Genomic DNA, 23103 nt, shown 5'->3' on the forward strand with positions numbered 1-23103 from the left:
GGGTTCAGGATCTGGCGATGCTGTGGCTGTGGCCCTAAAAAGCAAAAAAAAAAAAAAAAAAACAAAAGAAGTTCATTTCCCAGGTTTCCTTGCAGTCACTGACCATGTGACAGTTTTGACTAGTGGGAGATAAGCAGAATTACGCAAGTGCAGTTCTAGAAAAGCTGTTATTCTGCTAATAAAAAGGATACACATTTGCACCTTTACCCTCAAACTCTTCCTTCTTGAAACACTGTGGTGATGCTCCGAGGCGTAAATGTCAGAATCCCTGTTCTAGTCCTAGAGTCTGCCAGCAGACTTTTGTTATAAAAAAGAGCTCCAATGGGGTTTAAGCCACTGATTCTTGGTTTGCAATCAAACACGCTTTCAAGAAACTGAATAGCTGGGTGTTTCACACATACCATAACATCGACCATAACTGACAATTTCACTTTCTCTGGAGACTTTTAAAAAAATGCCTTCATGCCAACGCAGGTCCCAGACAGGCCCTCTTGAGTAACTGGGTGTAATTACTTTATCTGCTCCCACACATTATCAATAAAGTGCAGAGAAGGTTAATTAGACTCTTTATTGATTCCACCAATGTAGTAGTATATATGATAATAAATGGTACTTTTACATTCTCTTAACCAAAAATATAACAAATATTTACACTCAATAAAAATACAAAAAGCATACAGAGGCACTGTCTTTCTAAAAGACATAAGTTTAAGAGGTATCAAAAAATAGGAGACAAACATTACTTGTTACAGGATGCTTTACAATCACTGAATTGTGCAGTATAATTGCTATTTGATTATGATGACTGTGCAGCTTTGTTTTTGTCTTTTGCTGATAAGCTCACGTTTCAATTGTAAAAGATCAAGTACAACTGCATACTGTGTATCAAAAGTAAAGAAACCTTTAATAAGCACAACAGAAATGAGAGATGAACTGGGGTTCAAGTTTAAATTTGAAAAAGTATTGTGACACGTTTTTGAAGATTTATCCCTTTGCTCCAGCCTTTACGGTGATGTGAAAGGAATACATCTACTTTAATATCGCTTTTTTTTTTAGAAACTTAAAGTATATCAGGATGACAATTACAGTTTTAAATATACAAGGAAACTGTTTCTCCTCTTCTTTTGAAGGGGAGAGAACCACGCTATCAAAATTAGGTTTGTTCTGGTAACTCCCCTTGATTACTGTCACAGTTCCAGCCTGGGAGAGACTCACAAGGTGGTTATGCAGATAATGACAAAGCGGCTTATCACCTTCATGAAAATCCATTTAAAGGCTTTTTCTCCCCAAACATCATACTGAAAGTAATCAGAGAAAGTAAGAATTTATTAATTACAGTAAACTTTTATGGAAGTATATACTGGACTCACTAATTCTTCAAATCTTTCATTATGAAGAGACTGTTTCGTTGAAACTTATTATTTGGCAAAAGTTTGCAGTGAGGATTTACTGCTTCAATAGTTCTGGCAGATTCAGAGTTGTGGTGCCAATGAGGGCATTACTCTCTTAATTACAGTTATAAATTTACAAAATAAAAACAAAAACAAATGGGGATTTAGAATTGGAGCAAGTACAGGCTAAGGCTTCTCTTGTCCCAGTCATGTGACAAACTAAGAGAAAGGCAGGAATGTACCCTAAATTAAAATATAAAATCAAAACTCCACGATGTTTAAGAGATACACACAAAGCATTTGGCTTTTAGTTCCTGATCAATGTGATCAGCTGATCCAAACGCTCACAGTTCAAGCTAGAGGAAACAAAGGCAGTTACAAGATGCAAGTCCAAAACCACAAGCCTCTGACTCTTTGTGCAAGATATTATCGATAATATCAAGGACGACGATGGGGAAGGTGCCCATCAGATTTGAAAGACCTCTAAAAAAAGACATCGTGCAAACAGCACATTTTTCTGAGGGTAATGGATATAAAATGGTGAGAATAAATACTCAAACCTGATAAAAAGATGGTTATAGCAAAAATATCTTTCACTGTCTTTGTTTTGTTCTGGACATGAAAATAATATTGTGTAAATCTGTGAAAGAAAACTTTATGATCAAAGGACCACTGTTTATAGGTCACCCATCACAGTGTGACTTTCGAAGCAGGAACTTTTGGGCCATACCCTCAGCCTGTGGAAGTTCCCGGGCCAGGGAGTGAACCTTCACCACAGCAGTGACCCAAGCCACTGCAGTGACACCGGATCCTTAACCCACTGTGCCATGAGAGAACTCAAACCAGGACTTTTGATCCAGGTTACTTTCCATTTCAATGGTCCAAGAAAGCTATGGAGCCAACTAGCCTCATTCAAAAACACCTGGGCTTATTAACCTCTAAGGCTTAAGTTTCAGATTTATTTATTTTTTTGCCCATAGGAATTTTTCAGATATGCTATTTTTCCTAAAATGAATAGTCACTTTGCCAGAAAAGATGGAGTACTGTCATATCACTTGTAACTGATTTATGATTCTGAAATAAAGGGAACAGGAGGGTGACAGAGGGAAGAAACAGGAAAAAAGGCAAACAAACTCTTCAAAAGGAAGTCATAAGGCAACTAATCCTACAAATTCATATATGGACAACCACTCAGAAGTAAACCCATTTTGGCTCTAATTTTGGCTCCAAGTTGATCTGGGTAGCGCACATTAATGGCTTTGGCTTTTTTTTTTGGTAGTTACAGAAGTTTATTAAACTTTCACTTGCCTTTATATTAAAAAAAAGAAAATATTTAAACTTGAGATATAGAAAACCCATTATACTTATTTTTTATTTTTTTGCGGGGGGCGGGGGGGAACGGTAGTAGCATGCTTGTGGCATGCAGAAGTTCCCAGGCCAGGGACAGAACCTGCACCACAGCAGTAACCAGAGCCACAGCAAAGGACAACACTGGATCCTGAACCTGCTAGGCCCCCAGAGAGCTCCTATACTTCATTTTTTTTTAAACGTGGAAAGTCTACCTCACCCAGTAAACAATCACTGAGATTTTAATTAAATACTTAAAAAGAGTGCCATGCCCAACTGAATATTTATTTCCTTTCTCTCAAAGGCTAAAGTGAGAACCAAGAGATAATCATTTCCATAATTCTAGTTCCTCTTTCACCCACAAAATTTTCAACCAGTGATATACTCCGGTGGGCTAACGAACTTTACCTGAAGGTAACCTGGAGCTACAGGGTTTATCAAGACTGAAAACAGCCTTGTGCTGGGAAATGGGGGTAGGGGTGGGGTGGGACGTTGCATAACACTGCATAAAGTGAAACTGATCTTCATGATTATACCACCAATGCTAACACTTTAAAAAAAGAACTCCATATTTGAGTTGTGAAAATTTTTAGTTATGGGTTTCTACAGAGTAGAACTATCTAGAACTCATTCTCTATTTACTGGGTTTATACTTACAGTTACATAACGGCATGACTTTGACTTTAGAAAGAACTGGCATAAATGTTATGTAAGAGAAAAGTTTCATTGTTTGGAATTTAGGGTTGCTACATACCCCATCATACCCCCTCCCTTTCCTGAAGAACTGGTAAGATAGATACCCTGTGGCAGTTTCACTTGGCTTTCCAAATCTGGACCAGCAGATGGCAGTATTTTCCTTCCTAACACCTCAACAGCAAAGGGAGTCCTGTTCCACTCAAACTGAGACCCTACATTTTTCACTGGCGCTACAGACTGTTACATCCCAAACATCATCCTGTAAAGATGACTTCTGTTTGGTCAGATAAGAGACAGTTTTATGGCCTCAAACATGAACATTAGTTAACAAGAGTTCCCAAATATAAACAATACCACAAAACTTCAAATAATAAGTTAGTTTTCAAATACGTAAAAATATCCTTGGTATTGGCAGACATTCTGAATTTGTCTGTTAACCCAAGCTATGGCTTGAAAATACCACTACTACTATTATCTTAAAAATAATGTGTTAAAGGAAAATCTATAGTGATATATATGGTGAGGACTCGAGTTTGAATTTGTTCCAGTAACTGTGGTCCCAAGGCAGGTCTGGTGTACAAACCAAAGACTGGTATCCAGGCACGAAATCCACAGCTGAGCAAACTATGCATCTGCAGGGATTAAATGAAAGGAAGCATGACTCAGGGCTATCTCACTGCTCAGAGCGCAGGGAATGAAACCTCTGGGTTAGCAGCAGTAGCAGCAGCAGCAGCAGCAGCAGCAGCAGCAACAGAGCTGTTTGTTTGTTGGCAGGCTGCGGAATCATGAGATGGTTCCTGCCCACTTCTTCCTCTGTGACTTTCAGTAGACTTCAAGTGGGTCACTCAAAGGCTAGACTGCTGACACCTGTTCATTTTCTGCAAATAATAAAAACACGTGTGGGAGGTCAGCATATTCATGAAAAATCAACTAATAATCTAGTCATCTATTTAGAAAATCAGCTGATGTTAACAAAGAAATCCTCTCAAACATCCCATCAAGGTACTGATTTTATTGTAATGACATTTCTGAGTTCCGATCACATTGAAGGTTGACAATAAACTGGAATTTCAGAAGTGATCTCTAACCACTTTATTACGAGACTGTTTAAGAGGATAAAGCTCATTTAGTGCCAAAGCTGCAAAGTCAGTCAAGAGTTTTGCTAGTAAGAGGAACTCTATCAAACTGCACGATTTCAGAAAATTTGGCATTTTGACACTTGGAGTTTCAAGTGTCCATGTGTTAAGGTAAAACACAACTCCACTAAAGTCAAGTGCCTCCTCTCAAGATTATCCCAGTACATTCAACTATCTACCAAATACAAGGACACTCCATTTGAGCCAAAAGAAGGGTTCTGGGCTCAGCTTGCCCTCTTCATTCAAAAAAACAGACCACCCTATTTGGGAATCCCTTTTTATTAACAGTTCTGAGGCATTTAAAGAAGACATTCTCGATTACATAAAATACCGGGGTAAGGACCATTCAACATGTTCAGCAATTCATTTAAGAGCCATTAAGTAGTCTGTCAACATACCATCTGCTTCGCTATCTGCGTCAGTCACATCTGCTAGTTTAGGATGAGACGGCTGCATATTATGCCTTTGAGGCTGAGTTACAATCTTCGATGGAACACAGGCCACCGGGATGCTACTGAAAGAAGCTGGTGGCAGTCTAGAGAGGCTGTGATGCATCATCTTTGACCTCTGCACTGCCACGCTATAATCTGGAGGTTTTAGGTGTAGGTGGGGTCCTTCCTTTAGGTCCGCTAAAGAAATCCCCATGTATCCCGGAGGAGTCGGAGGAGGCTCCCTATACCTATCCTCCTTCTTGGGTGAGGTGACACAGTACACTGGCATGAAAAACAAGCAACGGAAATGTTAATGAGAAACATGAGAAATGAAAAAAAAAAAAAAAAAACCCATACCAACACATTACAATGACCAAACAGAACTTAAAAACCGACAAAATGAATATATTTGAACATGATGACAGCATGTTAAAGATGTTTTAAATAAGCTTAATAAACTTGACACTTAAAACATGTTTTAAAAATATATAAATCACACTAGGTTTTATGAACATTAAACAGAATGAGGCAGTTGAAGATGACACACTGATGATGAGTTTCCTTTCACAGGTCAGCCCTCATAGGACAGGAGTGTGTGACAAAGTTCTCAAAGAGTACCAGCCACAAAAGTGAGTGACTGAGAAACATTTAAGGGTTCACCCTGAACATCTATCCTCTATTAAATGGGAGGATTTTCACAGAATTGTCGTTGAGGCCCTCTAGTTAAGGGCTGTCTTACCCTCTCTCTGAGACATGAACCACTGTCTCACGACACTCCTCGGGAGCTAAGTTGTTAGTGCTGGCATAAAACTTTAGAAAGGAACTAATTCCTTCACGGAACTTATTTCTAACTTTCCCTCTGTGATTAAGTGAAGAAGAAAAACATACTCTTAGGAAATACAACTTAAGTTTCTCTGATTTTCTATGGACATTAAAAATAATGGTGACTGAATATCCTTTTCCATATGTTTGTAAGCAGTGGCTCTAAGGCACAGCTTCAAAAAGCAACGTAAACAGGTTAAAGAGGAAGTACCATGAAATTAAAACCAAGCCATAGGTTCACAGGACAAATGTCTTGATCATGTAAGTAACTTTTTCTTTTTCTTTTTTTTTTTTTTAGGGCTGCTCCCGTGGCATACGGAGGTTCCCAGGCTAGGGGTCTAATTGGAGCTATATAGCCACTGGCCGACGCCAAAACCACAGCAACACGGAATCCGAGCCTTGTCAGTGACCACAGCTCACAGCAACGCCGCATCCTTAACCCACTGAGAAAGGCCAGGGATCGAACCCGCAACCTCAAGGTTCCTAGTCAGATTCATTAACCACTGCGCCACGACGGGAACTCCTGTAAGTAACTTTTAAAACACAAACACTATCTATATTCAAGATGAAAAGAAGAAATTTAAAAAGGTCATTAAGTTCTCCCTTTAGAGAATCAAGTTTGTTTATTTTGAAATTTCTACAGCTCTTTCAGTAAAATTTGCATCATGTAGTATCAAGGTTAGAAAGGATTTCCATTCCTATCTGAGGAGAATGGAGTGGGAGAGGATGGAAAGGTTGTCAAGAGAAATAAGACAAGAATGAAGAATGCGGGGTTCCCTGGTGGCTCAGTAGACTAAGGATACAGTGTTGTCACTGCTGTGGCTTAGGTTCAGCCCTTGGCCCAGGAACTTCTACATGCTTTGTGGCCAAAAAAAAATTAAGCGATTTTTTTTTTTCCAAGAGTCATCTAGAAATGAACAAAGAAATTTTAAATCTGTTTTCTCTAATGGATATTTATATTGTGTGTGCATGTGCACACACACACTTACATATATCTGACAGTGTTTACCTAAAAGGCTTTAATAAAAAAAACCTTGGAAAAGAATGAACTAAAAACCCTGATCTATAATGAAATTTGACAAGTAAAAAATGCACTATAGAAAGCACATCTTTCACATTTTCGTAATCTAAATTGACTTCATGAATATGGTATAGAATTAAGAGCTGATATAATACTAATTCAAAATAGTCATTCCACCTAAGCACTTATATAACTCAAGAAAGAAAGGGAAAAAAAACCTATTTGATAGCCAAATACAAAAAGAATACACCAAGAAAGTTGTGCATGGTTAGAACGGAATCCAGAAACAGAGCTGGTACACCCATGCTGTGCACCAAGAGTGTATAATAAAATGTTTTGGACTTCCTTACCACATTTTTTTTATCACTTGTATTACCTAAAAGAAGTATCAGATGTAAAGTTTCTACCATATATACACAGCAAGTGGGGTCCAAACAATTTATGAGGTGGGAAACATCATAACCCCTTTATTATTATTGCATAGCAATGGAGTATATCCTCAATGAAAATAAAAAGATCTCAAAAAACAGGACATATAAACCTCACTCCCTAATTAAATTACATTCATGACAGCCTTTTCGTTTTTTTTTTTTTTTTTCTTCTTCTTCTTTTTTTTTGGCTTTTTAGGGCCGAACCTGCAGCACATGGACGTTCCCAGGCTAGGAGTCAAATCAGAGCTGCAGCTGCCAGTCTACGAGACAGCAACGCTGGAATCTGAGCCGTGTCTTCAACTTATACCACAGCTCACGATAATGCCGGATCCTTAATCCACTGAGCAAGGCCAGGGATCAAACCCGCAACCTCATGGATACCATCAGGTTCATAACCTGCTGAGCCACGATGGGAGCTCGGGGCTTTTTGTTTTAATAGGCTTGAATATCTACCCCAAACCCCTTGAGAAATCATTAACTTTTTGAAAGTAATTTGTGGAGGGAGGAAAGAGATTGGAGAAGGGATTTTTTCAAGAATAAAATTCTGGGCCAAGGTATCCCAACACCATTTTTAATCACTTAAATTCTAAATGACACAGATATGACAGGGAACATACAACTTACCAATCAAGCCCTTTTCTGTACTTGAAGTAACAGTTTTATAAACTGGGTCAATGGCATCCTTGTGGTCCAAGCCCTCAGACGACTCAGCTGGAGTGTTTTCCAATACTCTCCGTTTAACTGTCCCATAATTTGGCTCATATGTGTCAGACAGAGAGCTAGAGGAAGCCCAACTCTGTCTCATCTGATTAGTCTCTGGGCTTCCTTTACACTGACCACAAGTTCGAGAGCAGCCTTTAGGACAGGAATAGGGCTCAAAGTCAGCGGGTTCAACTTCGGCTATGGGACCATCCAAATGGGTATGTCGATAAGAGTTCAAAAAATCCCAGCCTTTTGGGTTTGGAAGGCTTTGGAAATTATCATGGGAGCTGCTTGAACAGGAAGTCCAACTTCCACGACCACTATCGGCTGCTTCTATAATGATATGCTCATGAGAAATCTCTTCATTGCTCATAGAGGATGAGACAGCTAAGCTCTTGATTAGAGATGGCTTTGAGAGTGTCCACCTAAAATTGGAGATACACAATTAGAAGTCATTTACCGGTTTGAAGGAAAACTTTCTTCTGTGCACTCCAAGTATCACTGACCACAAGAGACTATAGAATGTGCACCACAATGAGTGTTAGTGCCCACAAAACCTTGTGAAAAAAAAAGGACACTATTATCAGTCATCACTGAACTTCTACTGGCATTAAAGTTAATACTTAGCTAGAAACATACAATTAAAAAACTCAAATAATCAGCAAGCTTTCCTCAGAAGTTTTCTTGAATTGTTATGAAAGATGAGGTCTGAAATAAAATTAAGTGTACATTTTAATTCCTGGTCAACATGATTGCTAGCTTCTCTCTATGCATACAGAATTAAGAGTTCTTGATTACAGGCCCATGTTTTATTTTTCAGTGTGTTTCCAAGATTAGCCTTGTATGGTATCAAGTAAATAGCGGCTTCCCCAATTACCTACTGCTAAATGAACTATATGAGTTTTAGCAGGGGTTCTCACACTTAGGTTCATGTGCCAAATCCACCCATCAGTTTATTTTTATATGGCCGCAAGCAAAACATAGTTTTTACATTTTAAAGGGTTCAAACAAAATGGAACAAAATATTCCAAAGATTTTGAGACAGAGATCACATACAGCCTGCAAAGTCTAAAACAATTACTCTCCCCCTCCCCCGCTTTGGCTGCCCTGCCACATGGAGATCCCTGGGTCAGGGATCAGATCCAAGCCCCAAGTGCGACCTGCCTACACCACAGTTGTGGCAATGCCAGATGCTTTAACCCACTGTGCTGGGCTGGGGATTGAACCTATGTCCCAGCTCTGCAGAGTCACCATGATCCTTACTGTACCACAGCAAGAATTTCAGTATTTACTCCTTTAAATTTAAGGGCCTTTTCCTGCCCACCCTTACCAAAGGTTTGTGAATCTTTTTTTGCTTTGTAGGGCGGCACCTGCAGCATACATAAGTTCCCAGGCTAGAGGTCGAAGTGGAGCTACAGCTGCCTGCTTATGCCATAGCCACAGCCAACATAGGATACAAGCTGTGTCTTCGACCTACACCACGGCTGACGGCAACGCTGTGTTCTTAACGCACTGAGCAAGGCCAGGGATTGGACCCACATTCTCATGGATACTAGTTGGGTCCATATGTGAATCTTTGTTTCACAGTACAGACGACAGAGCAGGAATCAGCAAACTAGGGCTCAAGGGCAATTCCAATTCAAGCCCTCTGTTTTTGTAGTATTGTTAGGAAACAACATGCCCATTTTTTTTTACAAATTGGCTAAAGCTATTTTGGTGCCACAGCAGCAGGGGTGAACAGTTGCAACAGGGACCTTATGGCCTGAATACTTACTTAACACTAGAAAAGTCTGCCGACTCTTGTTCTGCTGAATCATAGTTAAGAACCTTTACAAATATGATGATAATACTCTATGATTTCTTAAAATTTTCATATTCAAGTATACCAGTTTTAACGATATCAGTTTAGAATCAACCTTGTCAGTGCTTTCTGAAGACTTCCATTTGGTTTGATTCTAAATAGAAATTTAGAATTAACATTTTTTTAAAAAACTGACTTTTGCTATCTGATAATTCTTATTCCCAAAACCACAGTTTGAAAGGGTAAGGATCCAGGACTAGTCCTTCTCTCCCAATCTGTCTGCAATGTGTGTAGCACTGAGGATACTTCCCAGGACACACTCTTTTTGAGGAATCTCTTAACCTTACAGCCAGAATCCAAGAACTACGACTAAGAGCAGCTCACACTGATGACGCTAGAAGTTTTGAATTCAGTAACACTTACAAAAAGAGCACTCTTACATCTTTCCAAACAGTACTTATCTGCATATTCAGTATAGAGAATACATGCTTGGTTCCCATGCTCTTTCATTACCCCATGTGGGGGCTGGGTCAGCCTAAAGTCCAATCAGGGAGAACTATGCGCAGCAGTCACTCAGCTTGGGTTTTGTGATGTGAACAGAGGCAAGCATGTTTACCCAGGGCCAAGTTGGCTATGGTCTCCTCTCCCTGAGGAGTGCTCTGCCTTTTCCAAAGCTCCGCTGGGGGCAGGGGCTGCGACAGCCTGGGAGGAACACCGTTCATCCTGTAGGGCTGCAGACATGGAGTCGACAGAACAGTTGCTCACAATGCTGGACCGTGACGAAATCTCACTATGGCTGGAGTCAGACAAGTTGTCAGATTTAGCTGATGGAATGAGTGTATAACCTGAATGAGAGAAGACAACTGATCAAACTACAAAACAAGGGAACAGGAGTGGGGAGGGGGTATGTGGTCAGGGAGAGAACAGAGAAAAATAGAAAAAGAACAAAACACAAGCTGAGTATCACTGTAAACATCCTTGTACGTAGATGCAATGATGACAATTTTCTACACAAGTTCCCTTACATACCCATTCACCTACCTACCCGAACTGCACCAATCAAATTCCAAATTCAAGAAATGGAACGTCAAAAGCCATTTTGACTGAGAAAACTAGTTCAAATATAAATCTGCTCAAGGCTCTCACATAGCTATAAGCATTTAATAAAACAAGAAGTCATGAAGTATACACAAAACATGAAAAAGTAGACATCTGGAACTTCTCAACTTCCTTTTAACCCTATGTCACCACCCCTTTGATTAACTATTTCATGGCCTGACCTGAGGATCCAAAATACTACCTTGAGGTAGGGGGGCAGGTAAGGGGGGTGGAGTCAGGACTCAAGGGAAAGAACCATATTTTATATTTTCAAACTACATATACTTACCCCAGATATTCTGCTTATGTCACCTAAGAAGAGTTGCTTTGACCCAAGGTGAAAGCCGCTGTTCTAATATTTTTTAAAAATAAATTGTTTTAGATTTGGACTTACTCTTTTACCTAGTTTCGTTTTCCCTCACCCATATAGCAGAATATTAAACAGCTGAACTGACAGATTTACAAGAATGTGTCATGAAAAAAAACCCCAGCATCTATTCATTTGAAATTGTTCCACGATTTACTGCAGAGCAGATACAGCTAGAGAGATTTTCTTCAGCATTCCCTGGAATGAAGGGGTAGAGCTGGAATAAAGTGGAAGGATCCAAAAATACATGTCTGCAGCATGATGGTTAAATGTACACGACTGTCTACTTTAGCAACTGTTAGAAAAGTAACCAAACTTCTTTTGTTTAGAAATAAAAGAAAGTGCTGCAGTAATCCCAGCAAGAAGTAGGTTCAAAGAAGCAAAATTATCTTCCAGCCCTAGAAATCCCAAGAAGAACTACAGGCTTTATACTTGCATATGACTCAAGTCGTTAAAGGAAAAAAAAAAAAAAAAAAAAGAACAAGAACGTTTCATTAACTATTTCAAAAAGAAAATTAAAACTCAGAAATTCTGTTACCTGTATTTGGCTTTTGTGCCAAGCACAGGACAAGCCAAGACATACCAGTTTCTTGACTCCTTAGTTCTCTGATCTTGGGATCACTGTTATTTCTCAGTGCCCTTCATGCACTGATTGGTCAATTTTCAAGAGGATCAAGAAAATGGATGTGGTAAGTAAACTAAAAAAAGAAAATCTTCCTCAAATGAAAAAGTCATTGTTTCTTTATCCTAGGGGATAGACTTGCTTTACTCTTTACTCTTTTAAGACTGTTTCAACTCTTTGTTAGATCGGTTATTTCTCAAATATAATTACTGCCAAGAATCACCTGGAATGCTTATTAAAACATATATTCTTAACAAATCAAATTTACAAGGTCTTCAGTGGGACAGAGTAACCTTTTTTCTTTCTTTCTTTTTTTTGGTCTTTTTTTTAGGGCTGCACCTGTGGCATATGGAGGGTCCCAGGCTGGGGTGGAAACAGAGCTGTAGCTGCTGGCTTACACCACAGCCACAGCAACCAAGGATCCAAGCTGCATCTGTGATCTACACCACAGCTCATGGCAATGCCAGATCCCCAACCCACTGAGCAAGGCCAGGGATTGAACCTGTGTCCTCATGGATGCTAGTTGGGTTCATTAACTGCTGAGCCACAATGGGAACTCCAGTAACCATATTTTTTAACAGGTTTCCCAGATGTTTCTCAACCTGCTATGTTAGACTATCTCCTCCTTCTCAGACCAGAGTATACAGTGGATGATAAAAAAAGTATATGTGGACGAGATACAATTTCTTGCCTTCCAAACACTTTTTTTCCCTCTAGCTTGTAGAGCAGCTGAAGGAATAAGAGAGCAATACAATTATCTCAGGCAAAAATTCTAATCAGATGGTTACTGAGGGTTTTAATGTAAAAGTAAATACTGGTTCCTAAAAAGCCTCCTCTCCATGTTATACTCACAGACCCAACTGCTACCAGTAGGAAATAAAGGCAACTACAGAAAACAAGAGTATAATGTTTACTAACATTAGCAAAATAACACACGTACAAATAAGGCACTTTAAATGAAATATGCACTTTGTTGCTGGAGGACCTGTAATACTCATCATAAAATGTTCATAAATAGTATTTTAGTAAGTTGTCTGCCTAAGCCTTATTTGACAAAGGACTTAATTTAAGCTACATTTACATTAATAAGTGAAAACAAATTTAACACTAAAATTAAATAAGGAACTTCATCAAAGTGTCTTCCTTCTTTTAGACTTGAATCGCGTAAAGAAGCAGTTTAAAGTGTTACTGTTGCCTCGGCTATTTGAATTGAAGATGTCACTCCCTTTCTCATCTTTGATGTTGCTTCCAACATCCTTCACTTTCTCACAGCTTTCTGTAGCTTGATCGTGATCTGCGTCCTCTTTTTTGCTGTTGGCTAGTCTCTCCCTTGAAAGAGTTCTTTCCCTAAATCTTCTAAACGGGGATGTCATTCTTTTTCTGGCTGTGTTCTCACAACTTGTCCTGTCTCTATTCTCCTCAGTGGCCTTCTCGGTCCTGTCTGTTCTTTTGGCTGTGCTCCTGGTAATCTGAAGGATTTTCTTTTGCAAGTAAACCCCACCTATTCCGGGGCAGCTCTGGCCACTGATCTTGGTGCTGGACTCACGGGGAGGGGATGAGGAAGACCCTGAGAGGTGCAGCAGGATGCTGTGATCAGATATGACACTGCCAACTGGAGGGAGAGATGCAAAAACCCTGTCACAGTCAATTTTTTCCAATTAATCACAATTAGCCTGGTTTATATAACATTTTACTATTAAAAAATTCTAGCATCTTGACAATTATCTTAAAAATTGAAATCTAGCAACATTTTTAAATGCATGGAGACTCTACTATACCGCATAAATAAGACAGAACACAGGAGAAAGGTTACCTTGATTGGTATAAACTAGTTACAAAAAATTGCTGAAAGTAAGTCAACCTGGTACTATCATAAGCCAAAATATGAAAAGAGTATCAGATAACCAGAATTATTTCTCAAAAGTAACTACGTCTAGAATTTTCAGGCAGGTTCTACTAAGAAAAAACTTAGCAAAAATCAGACAGGACATATAAATAGTATACACTATAGATGTATTTATAAAGCATAATTCTAATCCTATTTCTTCTCCAAGGTTAAGGCCTGTTGACATTTTACTTTTCAAGTTCTTTCTTGCTTAAATTCTTTTTTTTTTTTTTTTGGTCTTTTTGCCATTTCTTGGGCCCCTCTTGCAGCATATGGATGTTCCCAGGCTAGGGGTTGAATCGGAGCCATAGCTGCTGGCCTACACCAGAGCCACAGCAACGTGGGATCTGAGCTGCGTCTGCAACCTACACCACAGCTCACGGCAACTCCAGATCCTTAATCCACTGAGCAAGACCAGGGATCGAACCTGCAACCTCATGTTCCTAATCAGATTTGTTAACCACTGCGCCACAACGGGGAACTCCTTGTTTAAATTCTTCTTTTAAAAAACATAAACACATGTTTCTTCTTTCTTTTCTTTTGCCATGCCTGAGGCATGAGCTCAGGGATCAAATCTGGAGCTGCACCTACAACCTATTCTGCAACTGTGACACTGTCGATCTTAATCTACTGTGCCACAGTGGGAACTCTAATGACATTTTTGTTCAATCACAGATCACTGGTAAAAAACTGTCTATGGACATAACTGGAATTAGTTTCGAAGAAAAGAATTTCTTCAGATTTCTAAGGATTCTAACCATGACTGTGACAGGCTCACAAATTTATAAACATCAGGTCACTTTGTGACCCCACACTGAAAGACACAACAGACAGCAGACTTCTCTGTTCCAGTGGTTAAAATGGATTTCTGTTGGGAATAAGAGCAAAGGGGAAATTCCTGTTCCTAATACCATTTCCCACAAGTCACATTTAGGCATAAAACAACAAATCCAAATCAATTAGCTTCCTGGTTAAAGAACTGTCTATAACAGGGCCTCTGAACAGCCTCTAAAAGGAGCGGAGGGTATAAAAGTGTTCCTGAAAGAGCATTAAGAGCACATGGGCAGTGCTGACCTGGACCGTCTTCGTGAATCTGCAGTGTTCTCAGCACCATCCCTCGGGATCTGATCAGAGATACTCTGGACAGGATACACACACAGTAAAGAGGAGGAGATCTGCGTGCCCTCCCAGGTCATACATAAACTATATATATACAACAGGAACTGAAACCTGCGTTTTATAAACAATCTATTAAGTATACTGTTCACATGTCCTATTTGATTTTTACGAAGCTTTTCTTGGTAAAATTTGAATGAAAATTCAAGCTAGTCTCTGCTATGTGAAGGGGGTCAGGGATGGAGCTATACTGCTCTGAAATGGCAACAGGCAAAAAGAGGAGAAACTCCAATTTACTGAACACTCACCAGGTATTAGAGGAGTTATAGATATTATTTCATTTAATCCTGAAGTAATAAGGCCCCTAAGATAAGTGGTCTCTTTCCCAACGTACAGATAGGAAACCTAACCTTAAGAATCAGTTGTTTGCAGTAATACAACTATCACGGGGGACAGAGTAAGGACTCAAGCTAAGGTCTGACATCACTGTACCACACTGGTGGTGAGAAAAAAAAAAGAAAAAAGAACCCTCAAAAGTGAGATGAAACTTAGAATACAGGAGCCGAGGAAAGCTGTGGAAGTTCCTCTTTCCTGCAAGAATTCATAGGCTTGTCTTCCCTGACCACATACCATTCTGTACTGTGATTATTTACAGATATAATTTTTTTTTACATCTGTGAAGACAATGACAAGACTAAGTAGCCTTTTTCACCACGGTACACAAAGAACTTGAGGTGGCCAAGGGAAGAAACACACATCACTGAGAATGCTACATTTGGAGCTGACAGGAAATGACCTCTTTCACATACCACCTAGGTAGTCACAAAGGGAAAACTTCAGTCTGAATTATGAAAATATATGTAAATAAGCAAGAGAAATTTCAGATTTTTTTTTTTTAACTCAACAGGCTCTATGTAAGTATAAATGTAAAAATCCACAATGGGATAAAGGTTATTTTAAATCCTAATTAATAAAAAGGTAATACTCCATTATTAAAGACAGGAATATATATCCTAAATATTTGTTTTGTTTCCTAAATCTTGTAGTTAAAAAGTTTCATTTTTTCTTTCTTTCTTTCTTTTTTTTTTTTTTTTTGCTTTTAAGGGCTGCACCCAAGGCATATGGAAGTTTCCAAACTTGGGGTTGAATTGGAGTTACAGCTGCCAGCCTACACCACAGCCATAGTAACATGAGATCCAAGCCGAGTCTGCAACCTACATCACAGCTCACGGCAATGCTGGATCCCTGACCCAATAAACAAGGCCAGGGATCAAACTCCACATCCTCATGAATACTTATCGGATTCGTTTCTGTCGAGCGAGAATGGGAACTTCTAAAAACAAATTCTTATAGAAATTCTTATTTTCAAATACTCTATAGAATTGTTTAAATTAATTGATACTTTGAATAACAACATCAAGAATCTGCATAGACTGAAACAACTGTGACTTCTGCCTTCATCTGTATCTATACCTGTCCTCTATCAAAGAAGGACCACACTCTGCAGTAGTTTAAGCTCCATAATGCATAATACCTGGAAACCATCCCAATAACTCAAGTCTAAAACATGAAGATTCAAAAAGTATTAGGAGTTACACTTTTCTTCACACTTTCTGTTATCATCATAAGGCAAAATATGTCCAACAGAGTACTGTGTGGTATAAAAAGAACTAGCTTAAACTATTTTTCTTACCTTTGCGAGGGGAACCTTGAGGAGACGCGGGAGGACTAGAATGTAAGGATGATGCCACAGAAATAGTGTCTTCTGTATGTTTCTTACCATTTATTTCTTCGGTTGTTACCAGAACTTTCTGAGGTAAACCTGTACCTAAAAATAAAATCAAAGAAGCAAATAAGCATCACTTCACAATTAAAATGTCTGTAGTTTCCTCAATTACTACATAACTAAAGCCATGATGCATAATGGCTAGTGTAGTCAACTGAAATGTGTAAATGACAAACAGGGACTAGATGACTGGGTGATGGCATACAGAGATTCTCACCTCTAGGTTATTCGTTCAAATTCAACCGCTCAGCACAGACCAGATTATAATAGCTCTTTCTTGTTTGTTTTGTGGCATAAGGGATATTGATTAAACAGTCTGAGTATAGTGTCCCATTCCCCACAATTGACACACTTGTTGGAAGTCTTAAAACAGAGAAGGCATGGATTCAAACTCTTCCCTCCCCTCTAGAGGTGGCCTCTCCAAGTCAGGGCGAGGCATGTGGCAGGGGCAGTGTAGGGATGTTGGCACTGTCACTACCTGTGGTGCATCTGTGCTGTGGGTATACAGAAGAGGCTGCAGGGCTGCCACTCCAGCCCTTTTCAAGAGCACTAAATTCACACTACAGGAGAGAAGTAGACAACAGAAAGAATCATGAATTTATAGAAAAATAGTATGGAGCCCACTGGAAACATTCCTGCAAAGTTCTATCATCATGCTTGTCCAACAGCTGGCCCCTTTTTAGCACAGGTCAAACTTAGCAATGGTTTCAAATACACTGCTATTTTTATATACATCTTCCCTAAGAAATGTCCAAGAGGTACTGACACTGTTTTCAACCAGTAAAGTAAGCCCAACTTTGATGAGTATTTAACATAGTAACAAGCAGCCTTTTGACACTGAAAAAAATTTCAATCACAGTATACTCATACTACTCTTAGTTAAGTGCAATTTATCTATGTATTTCTCACATAAATAACAGTCATATTACAGCAGGAGGGACAAGGGCTACCTGGGACAAACTGCCTCTCAAGTGATGACATCCAAGTAAGAAACCAGAGCTAGACCTGTCCTGTTTTTCACTCCTACCACCAAATTTATCAAATACACCCATTTTGCATCCAATTCACTCTTCATCTCCAGTCACCAAACCAGATCAGGCTCTGGGGAAACCTCTTGTTGCTCCATTGGCTTTCCACTCGGGCTCCCTATCTCCAGTCTCGCGGTCCTTCCTCCTACAGACCTCCTCCAACATAAACTGGACCATAACCTTGCCTTGCTCAAATTGCTTGGATAGCTAGCTATGAACAACTTTCCTCCAGCCAGTCATATTATAATTTTGGCATATCTATGACTTCATGTCTCTTCATCCCAGGAGGCTTAATACAGTGTTAAAAGTAAGGATTCTGAGGAGTTCCTGCCTTGGCGCAGTGGGTTAAGAATCCAACTGCAGTGGCTTGGATCGCTGCAGAAGTGCAGATTCAATCCCCTGCCCAGCACAGTGGGTTAAAGGATAAAGTGTTGTTGCATCTGTGGATCGGAGTCAATCCCTGGCCTGGGAACTTCCATATGCTGTGGGTGCAGCCATTAAAAAAAAAAAAAAAGATTTTGAGCCAGTTAACCTGGGCTCAACTCTCCCTCTGGTATTAAGTTACACAGACTTTCTATGGTTCCTCTGTAGAATGACAGTATTATCTATCTTGTAGGGTTATTTCAAGATTAAATGGAATATATAGGTATGTGTGTGTATTGCAAAGCATGTAATAACTATGTCCAGCATTCATTCAGTAAGTGCTAAGTGCTAACTTTAAACACTATGCTATGTCTCTCAACACTCTACCTGTAGCTTTGTATGCAGAGGCAGCAAACTGCCTACAGCTCCTTGCAGATATTAAATTCTTCCTCTGCCTGAAGCAACTTCTTGGGAATTTCTGCCTAATTACCTCTTTCCTCATCAACCTTTAAGCTTCTGCTTGGGTATTATCTTCAAAAAGTCTTTTCTAAAGCACCACCTTACCTGACTATTCTAAAAGCTCTCCCCCTCTTTTGTTCTTTTATATGTTCCGTACATACTCCTGGCATAAGAGTGAACAGTGTATGTCAGTATGTATCATGACACATACTGAAGTTTGTGTGAGCGCATGTATCACTGAAAAGCTGCCAAAAGAAGGGACATTTATTATTCAACTTTGGATCTCAAAACAAAATCAAAGTTCCAAGGTTCTACTGAATATATATGTGTGATGCATAGGCTAAATAACAACGCTAGGAAGCACATCTAAACTGGCTTCCCATCTGAAAGCTAAAATAGTGATGCTGTTAAAATGAGTAAAAGTAACTGGGATAATGTTTACATGGCCCAACAGAGGGAAAAAAGCATGGTTTACATCTTTTATACTTTACATTCATTGCCTGTTTCCTAACTAGGTTTTCAGAAGTGGTCATTTAAGAAAAACCAACACACAGTTGTTTTCAGAAATTTAAGTAACTTCATTGTCATAGGTGGCATTTCTATTAGATAACTGAGTAAATGCACCACTGAATGAAGTAAACTCTGAGTACCTAAAATACTGCTGTAAGTTTCTGGTTAACATGATTATAGGAATTCCAGCGTCGACATTTAAAATACATATGCTGTCATCAAAATACCTATAGGCAAAATGAAACATTTTTTGATTCATGAGTGATGATTACATAAACTACAACAGCTGAACTCCAAAGTATTTACATTTGTAATTATTTTCCAATCTAACTCCCCCAGAAATTTCAGATAAACGAATGAAATATTAATTGTGAATACTCACTCAACATGGCAGAATCTTTTGCTTGTCCCTTCTTCCTGATGGGGTGCAAATTAACAGCTGGCACCTGAAGCACCTGGCTTACTCTGTGAGGCTGATGCAAATGGGCTCTAGCTGTTTGGCCAGCTGACCTCATAGGCACTGGAGACATTTCTGATGATTTGACATATCTTTTCTCATTTAAATTCTTGGTCACTAATAGAAGAGAGTAATAAGAAATACATAATTCTGCACTTATTAAAGGCAAGATTATTACTGAGCACTGACAATAATACACAGTTCATTAAAACCACCTATTATTATTTTTTCCTTTTTACGGTCACTCCCATGGCATATGGAAGTTCCCAGGCCAGGGACTGAATCAGAGCTGCAGCTGCCAGCCTGTGCCATAGCCATGGCAATGATGGATCCGAGCCACATCTGTAACCTACTCTGCAGCTTGTGGCAAGGCCAGATCCTTAACCCACTGAGAGAGGCCAGGAATTGAACCTGTATCCTCAAAGACACTACGTTGGGTTCTTAACCTGCTGAGCCATCACGGGAACTCCATAACCACTTATTTTTTAACACAAAAAGATTAATTTTCCTAACAATAATTTCATGTTAGTATTATAAAATGTTACCTTTAAAAATTTTGTAGAATTTAGTTTATTTTACTCCTTAAATTTAGATAAATGGGTTTAATTAGCTCCATCTGAACCTAAAGGCCAACATCTCATCTAGAGCATTTTTGCGTGTATGTGTGTGAGACAGATCCTGCCGCAGGCTTATTTGTACAAATAACACAGGATGATACCAGCCCCATATGGGCAACATCCCAAGGGTCACACCAGTCCTGTTGTCTTCACATAAGCAGACGGAGGAATCCTTCATGGGTGCTTAGGCCATCTCTGGGAGCCAGAGCGAGAATGGCAGCTACAGCCTGTGCCTTGATTTGAGCTGAGCTCTGGCCTTTAGCCAGCAGAATCTGAGTCCCTTGTTGATGCAGGAATGAGCACATTTCCCTAAGTCAATTGAACTTGCAGCTGCTGCCCTTTGGAATCTGGGCTTGACCTCCAGATACCAGAGGTCTCTCATTAGAGCCTACAGTCTCAGCATGTGCACTCATGGCTTTGGTGGTGTTGGCCTGTGTCTTCTTTTTTCTTTTACTTTTTTATTGGGCCATATGTGCAGCATGTAGAAGTTCCCAGGCAAAGGGTTGAATCAAGATGCAGCTGCAGGCCTATGCCGCAACCACAGGAACACCGGATTGAGCTGCCTCTGCCACCTATGCTGCAGCTTGCGGCAATGCCAGATCCTTAACTCACTAAGTGGGGCCAGGGATTGAACCCACATCCTCATGGACACTATGTCTGGTCCTTAACCAGCTGAGCCACAATGGGAACTCTGGCCTGCTTCTTTTTTAGGCACTTCTTGTTTTTGCCTCTTGGCACAGCTAATGTTTACTCATCCTCAGGAACTTTGGGCCCAGCCCCTTAAGAGATCCTTTTTTTTTTTTTTTTTTTGGCTCTTTAGGCCAAGCCACAGCGGGAACTCCCTGTATTCACGTTTCTAAATCCCACATCTCACTAGCATACAACCCCAAAAATGGAACCTTACAGATTGCTACATGGGATAAACGGCAATATGCATAATAGTGCTTTAGCACGGTTGTTGGCATAGAGAGAGTGCTCAACAACTGTTACTTTTATTTCTTTCTCCTTATTTAACAGGTGTGATGCAGAAAGAATATGAGACAAAACATAGTATCAATCTTTGCTTAAGGTTTATATAAGGGGAAAATAAAAGAGATCCAGAAGGAAGAGAACCACACCTAGGATGTTTTAATGGTAAAAATGAGACTCAAATTCTGCTTCCATCCTTTAGTAGGTGTTCTTTCCATCACATCTCATTTTTTTTCCTATTGGTAGAAATGTTCAAGATACTGTTATTTTTTTTGCGGGTTTTTTTTTTTGCTTTTTTAGGGCTGTACCCCTGGCATATGGAGGTTCCCAGGATGGGGGGAAATCAGAGCTACAGCTGCTGGCCTACACCACAGCCACGTCAGATCCAAGCCCTATCTGCAACCTACCACAGCTCACGGCGCCAGAACCTTAACCCACTGAATGAGGCCCAGGATCAAACCTACAGCCTCATGGTTCCTAATCAGATTCGTTTCTACTGCGCCATGATGGGAACTCCAAGACACTGTTTTTTTTAACAACATTAACTGAACGGTTCATTACCCAATTAAAAAAAAAATTTATATTATGATCGATTTACAGTGTTGTCAATTTCTGCTGTACCACAAAGTGACCCAGGTATACATATATATATATATGTGCGTGTGTATATACACACATTCTTTTTCTATTATCTTCTATCATGTTCCATCACAAGTGATTGGATATAGTTCCCTGTGCCATACAGCAGGACCTCACTGCTTATCCATGCTATATGTAATAGTTTGCATTTACTAACCCCAAACTCCCAGTCCATCCCACTCCTCTCCCTCCCACTTGGCAACCACCAGTCTGCTCTCCATGTCCATGAGTCTGTTTCTGTTCTGCAGATAGGTTCATCTGTGCCATATTTTAGATTCCACGTAAGTGCTATCATATGGTATTTGCATTTCTTTCTGACTTCACTTAGTATGAGAATCTCTAGTTCCAGCATTATCCTCTACTTTAAAAATCACTGTGGTATCTGAATTATTACATCAATACTTGGTTGTATTTCCACTTTATCTTTTCTACTCTACTGATACTTTTTCTATTACTATGTGAATGCTATACCTTTTATCGATCTCAGGGTCAACCAATGATGACTACAATTTCCCATTAATTAGGAACAGGGTACCCCTCATATTGTCAACACTTAATCATCTATTACAATATACGTATGTCTGTGTATGGGTGTTTATATGTATATACATATATATGAAAAACACAAGTACAATCATCTGTGTGTGTAGAACAACACAGTACATTTTACCAACTGATTTCTGCTTTTACAGCTCATGATTTCCTTGACCCAGAGACATAAGCATTCTGTTGTATTAAAAAAAAAAAAACTAGTATTAAGGATAGGATCTATTTTGTTCATCATATTTTCTATTTATAAACAGTATAAGAATATGTCTGAATTTTCTTGTTTTACCTTATTTACTGATGCCTATATCTGTTATCTCTAACAGTATTTTAATTTGATTTATTGCATTTTCAGTTGCTAAATTATATCTGTGAAAATTTTTTTATAAGGGAAAAAATTTCATCTAGAGATGAAGGTTAGAATGTTTTCAAACGTAAGGGCTCATCTATAATGTTCCAGTTTTTTTTTTGTTTTGTTTTGTTTTTTCCATTCCTTTGGGCCGCTCCCGCGGCATATGGAGGTTCCCAGGCTAGGGGTCTAATCGGAGCCGTAGCCACCGGCCTATGCCAGAGCCACAGCAACGCAGGATCCGAGCCGTGTCTGCGACCTACACCACAGCTCATGGCAACGCCGGATCATTAACCCACTGAGCAAGGGCAGGGATCGAACCCGCAACCTCATGGTTCCTAGTCAGATTCGTTAACCACTGCGCCACAACAGGAACTCCAATGTTCCAGTTTTTATAAGACTGTTTAATGCTTTTTCAAGAGCTGCACTTATCCCTCCATTTCTTGCACAGAGTATTCATTAGCAATGGATGAGAATTCAGTACCTGATTAACAGCATCACATGATACTTGAGG

General features: G+C 39.5%; 1 protein-coding gene across 8 annotated transcripts in view; it reads right to left on the reverse strand.

The window, feature by feature from the left end:
- Positions 1-3309: 3309 nt before the first annotated feature.
- RAPGEF6 (Rap guanine nucleotide exchange factor 6) overlaps positions 3310-23103 on the reverse strand; it is a 226774-nt gene continuing 206980 nt past the window's right edge. For 4 of the 8 annotated variants that reach the window (XM_047778563.1, XM_047778560.1, XM_047778561.1 and 1 more), the window contains 6 exons: positions 19395-19586; positions 16560-16694; positions 10395-10623; positions 7900-8402; positions 4969-5283; positions 3310-4312 (listed from right to left, as the gene is read on the reverse strand). In XM_047778563.1, the coding sequence (XP_047634519.1) occupies positions 4287-4312; positions 4969-5283; positions 7900-8402; positions 10395-10623; positions 16560-16694; positions 19395-19586 (1400 nt within the window). In that variant the 3' untranslated portion in view covers positions 3310-4286. Of the gene's footprint in view, positions 4313-4968; positions 5284-7899; positions 8403-10394; positions 10624-12317; positions 13478-14255; positions 14890-16559; positions 16695-19394; positions 19587-23103 lie in introns of those variants that run through there. The other 4 variants (XM_047778562.1, XR_007134590.1, XM_047778565.1 and 1 more) reach the window with 4 other exon arrangements.

The sequence above is a fragment of the Phacochoerus africanus genome, chromosome 4, assembly GCF_016906955.1.
Source record: "Phacochoerus africanus isolate WHEZ1 chromosome 4, ROS_Pafr_v1, whole genome shotgun sequence".
Taxonomy (NCBI): Eukaryota; Metazoa; Chordata; class Mammalia; order Artiodactyla; family Suidae; genus Phacochoerus; species Phacochoerus africanus.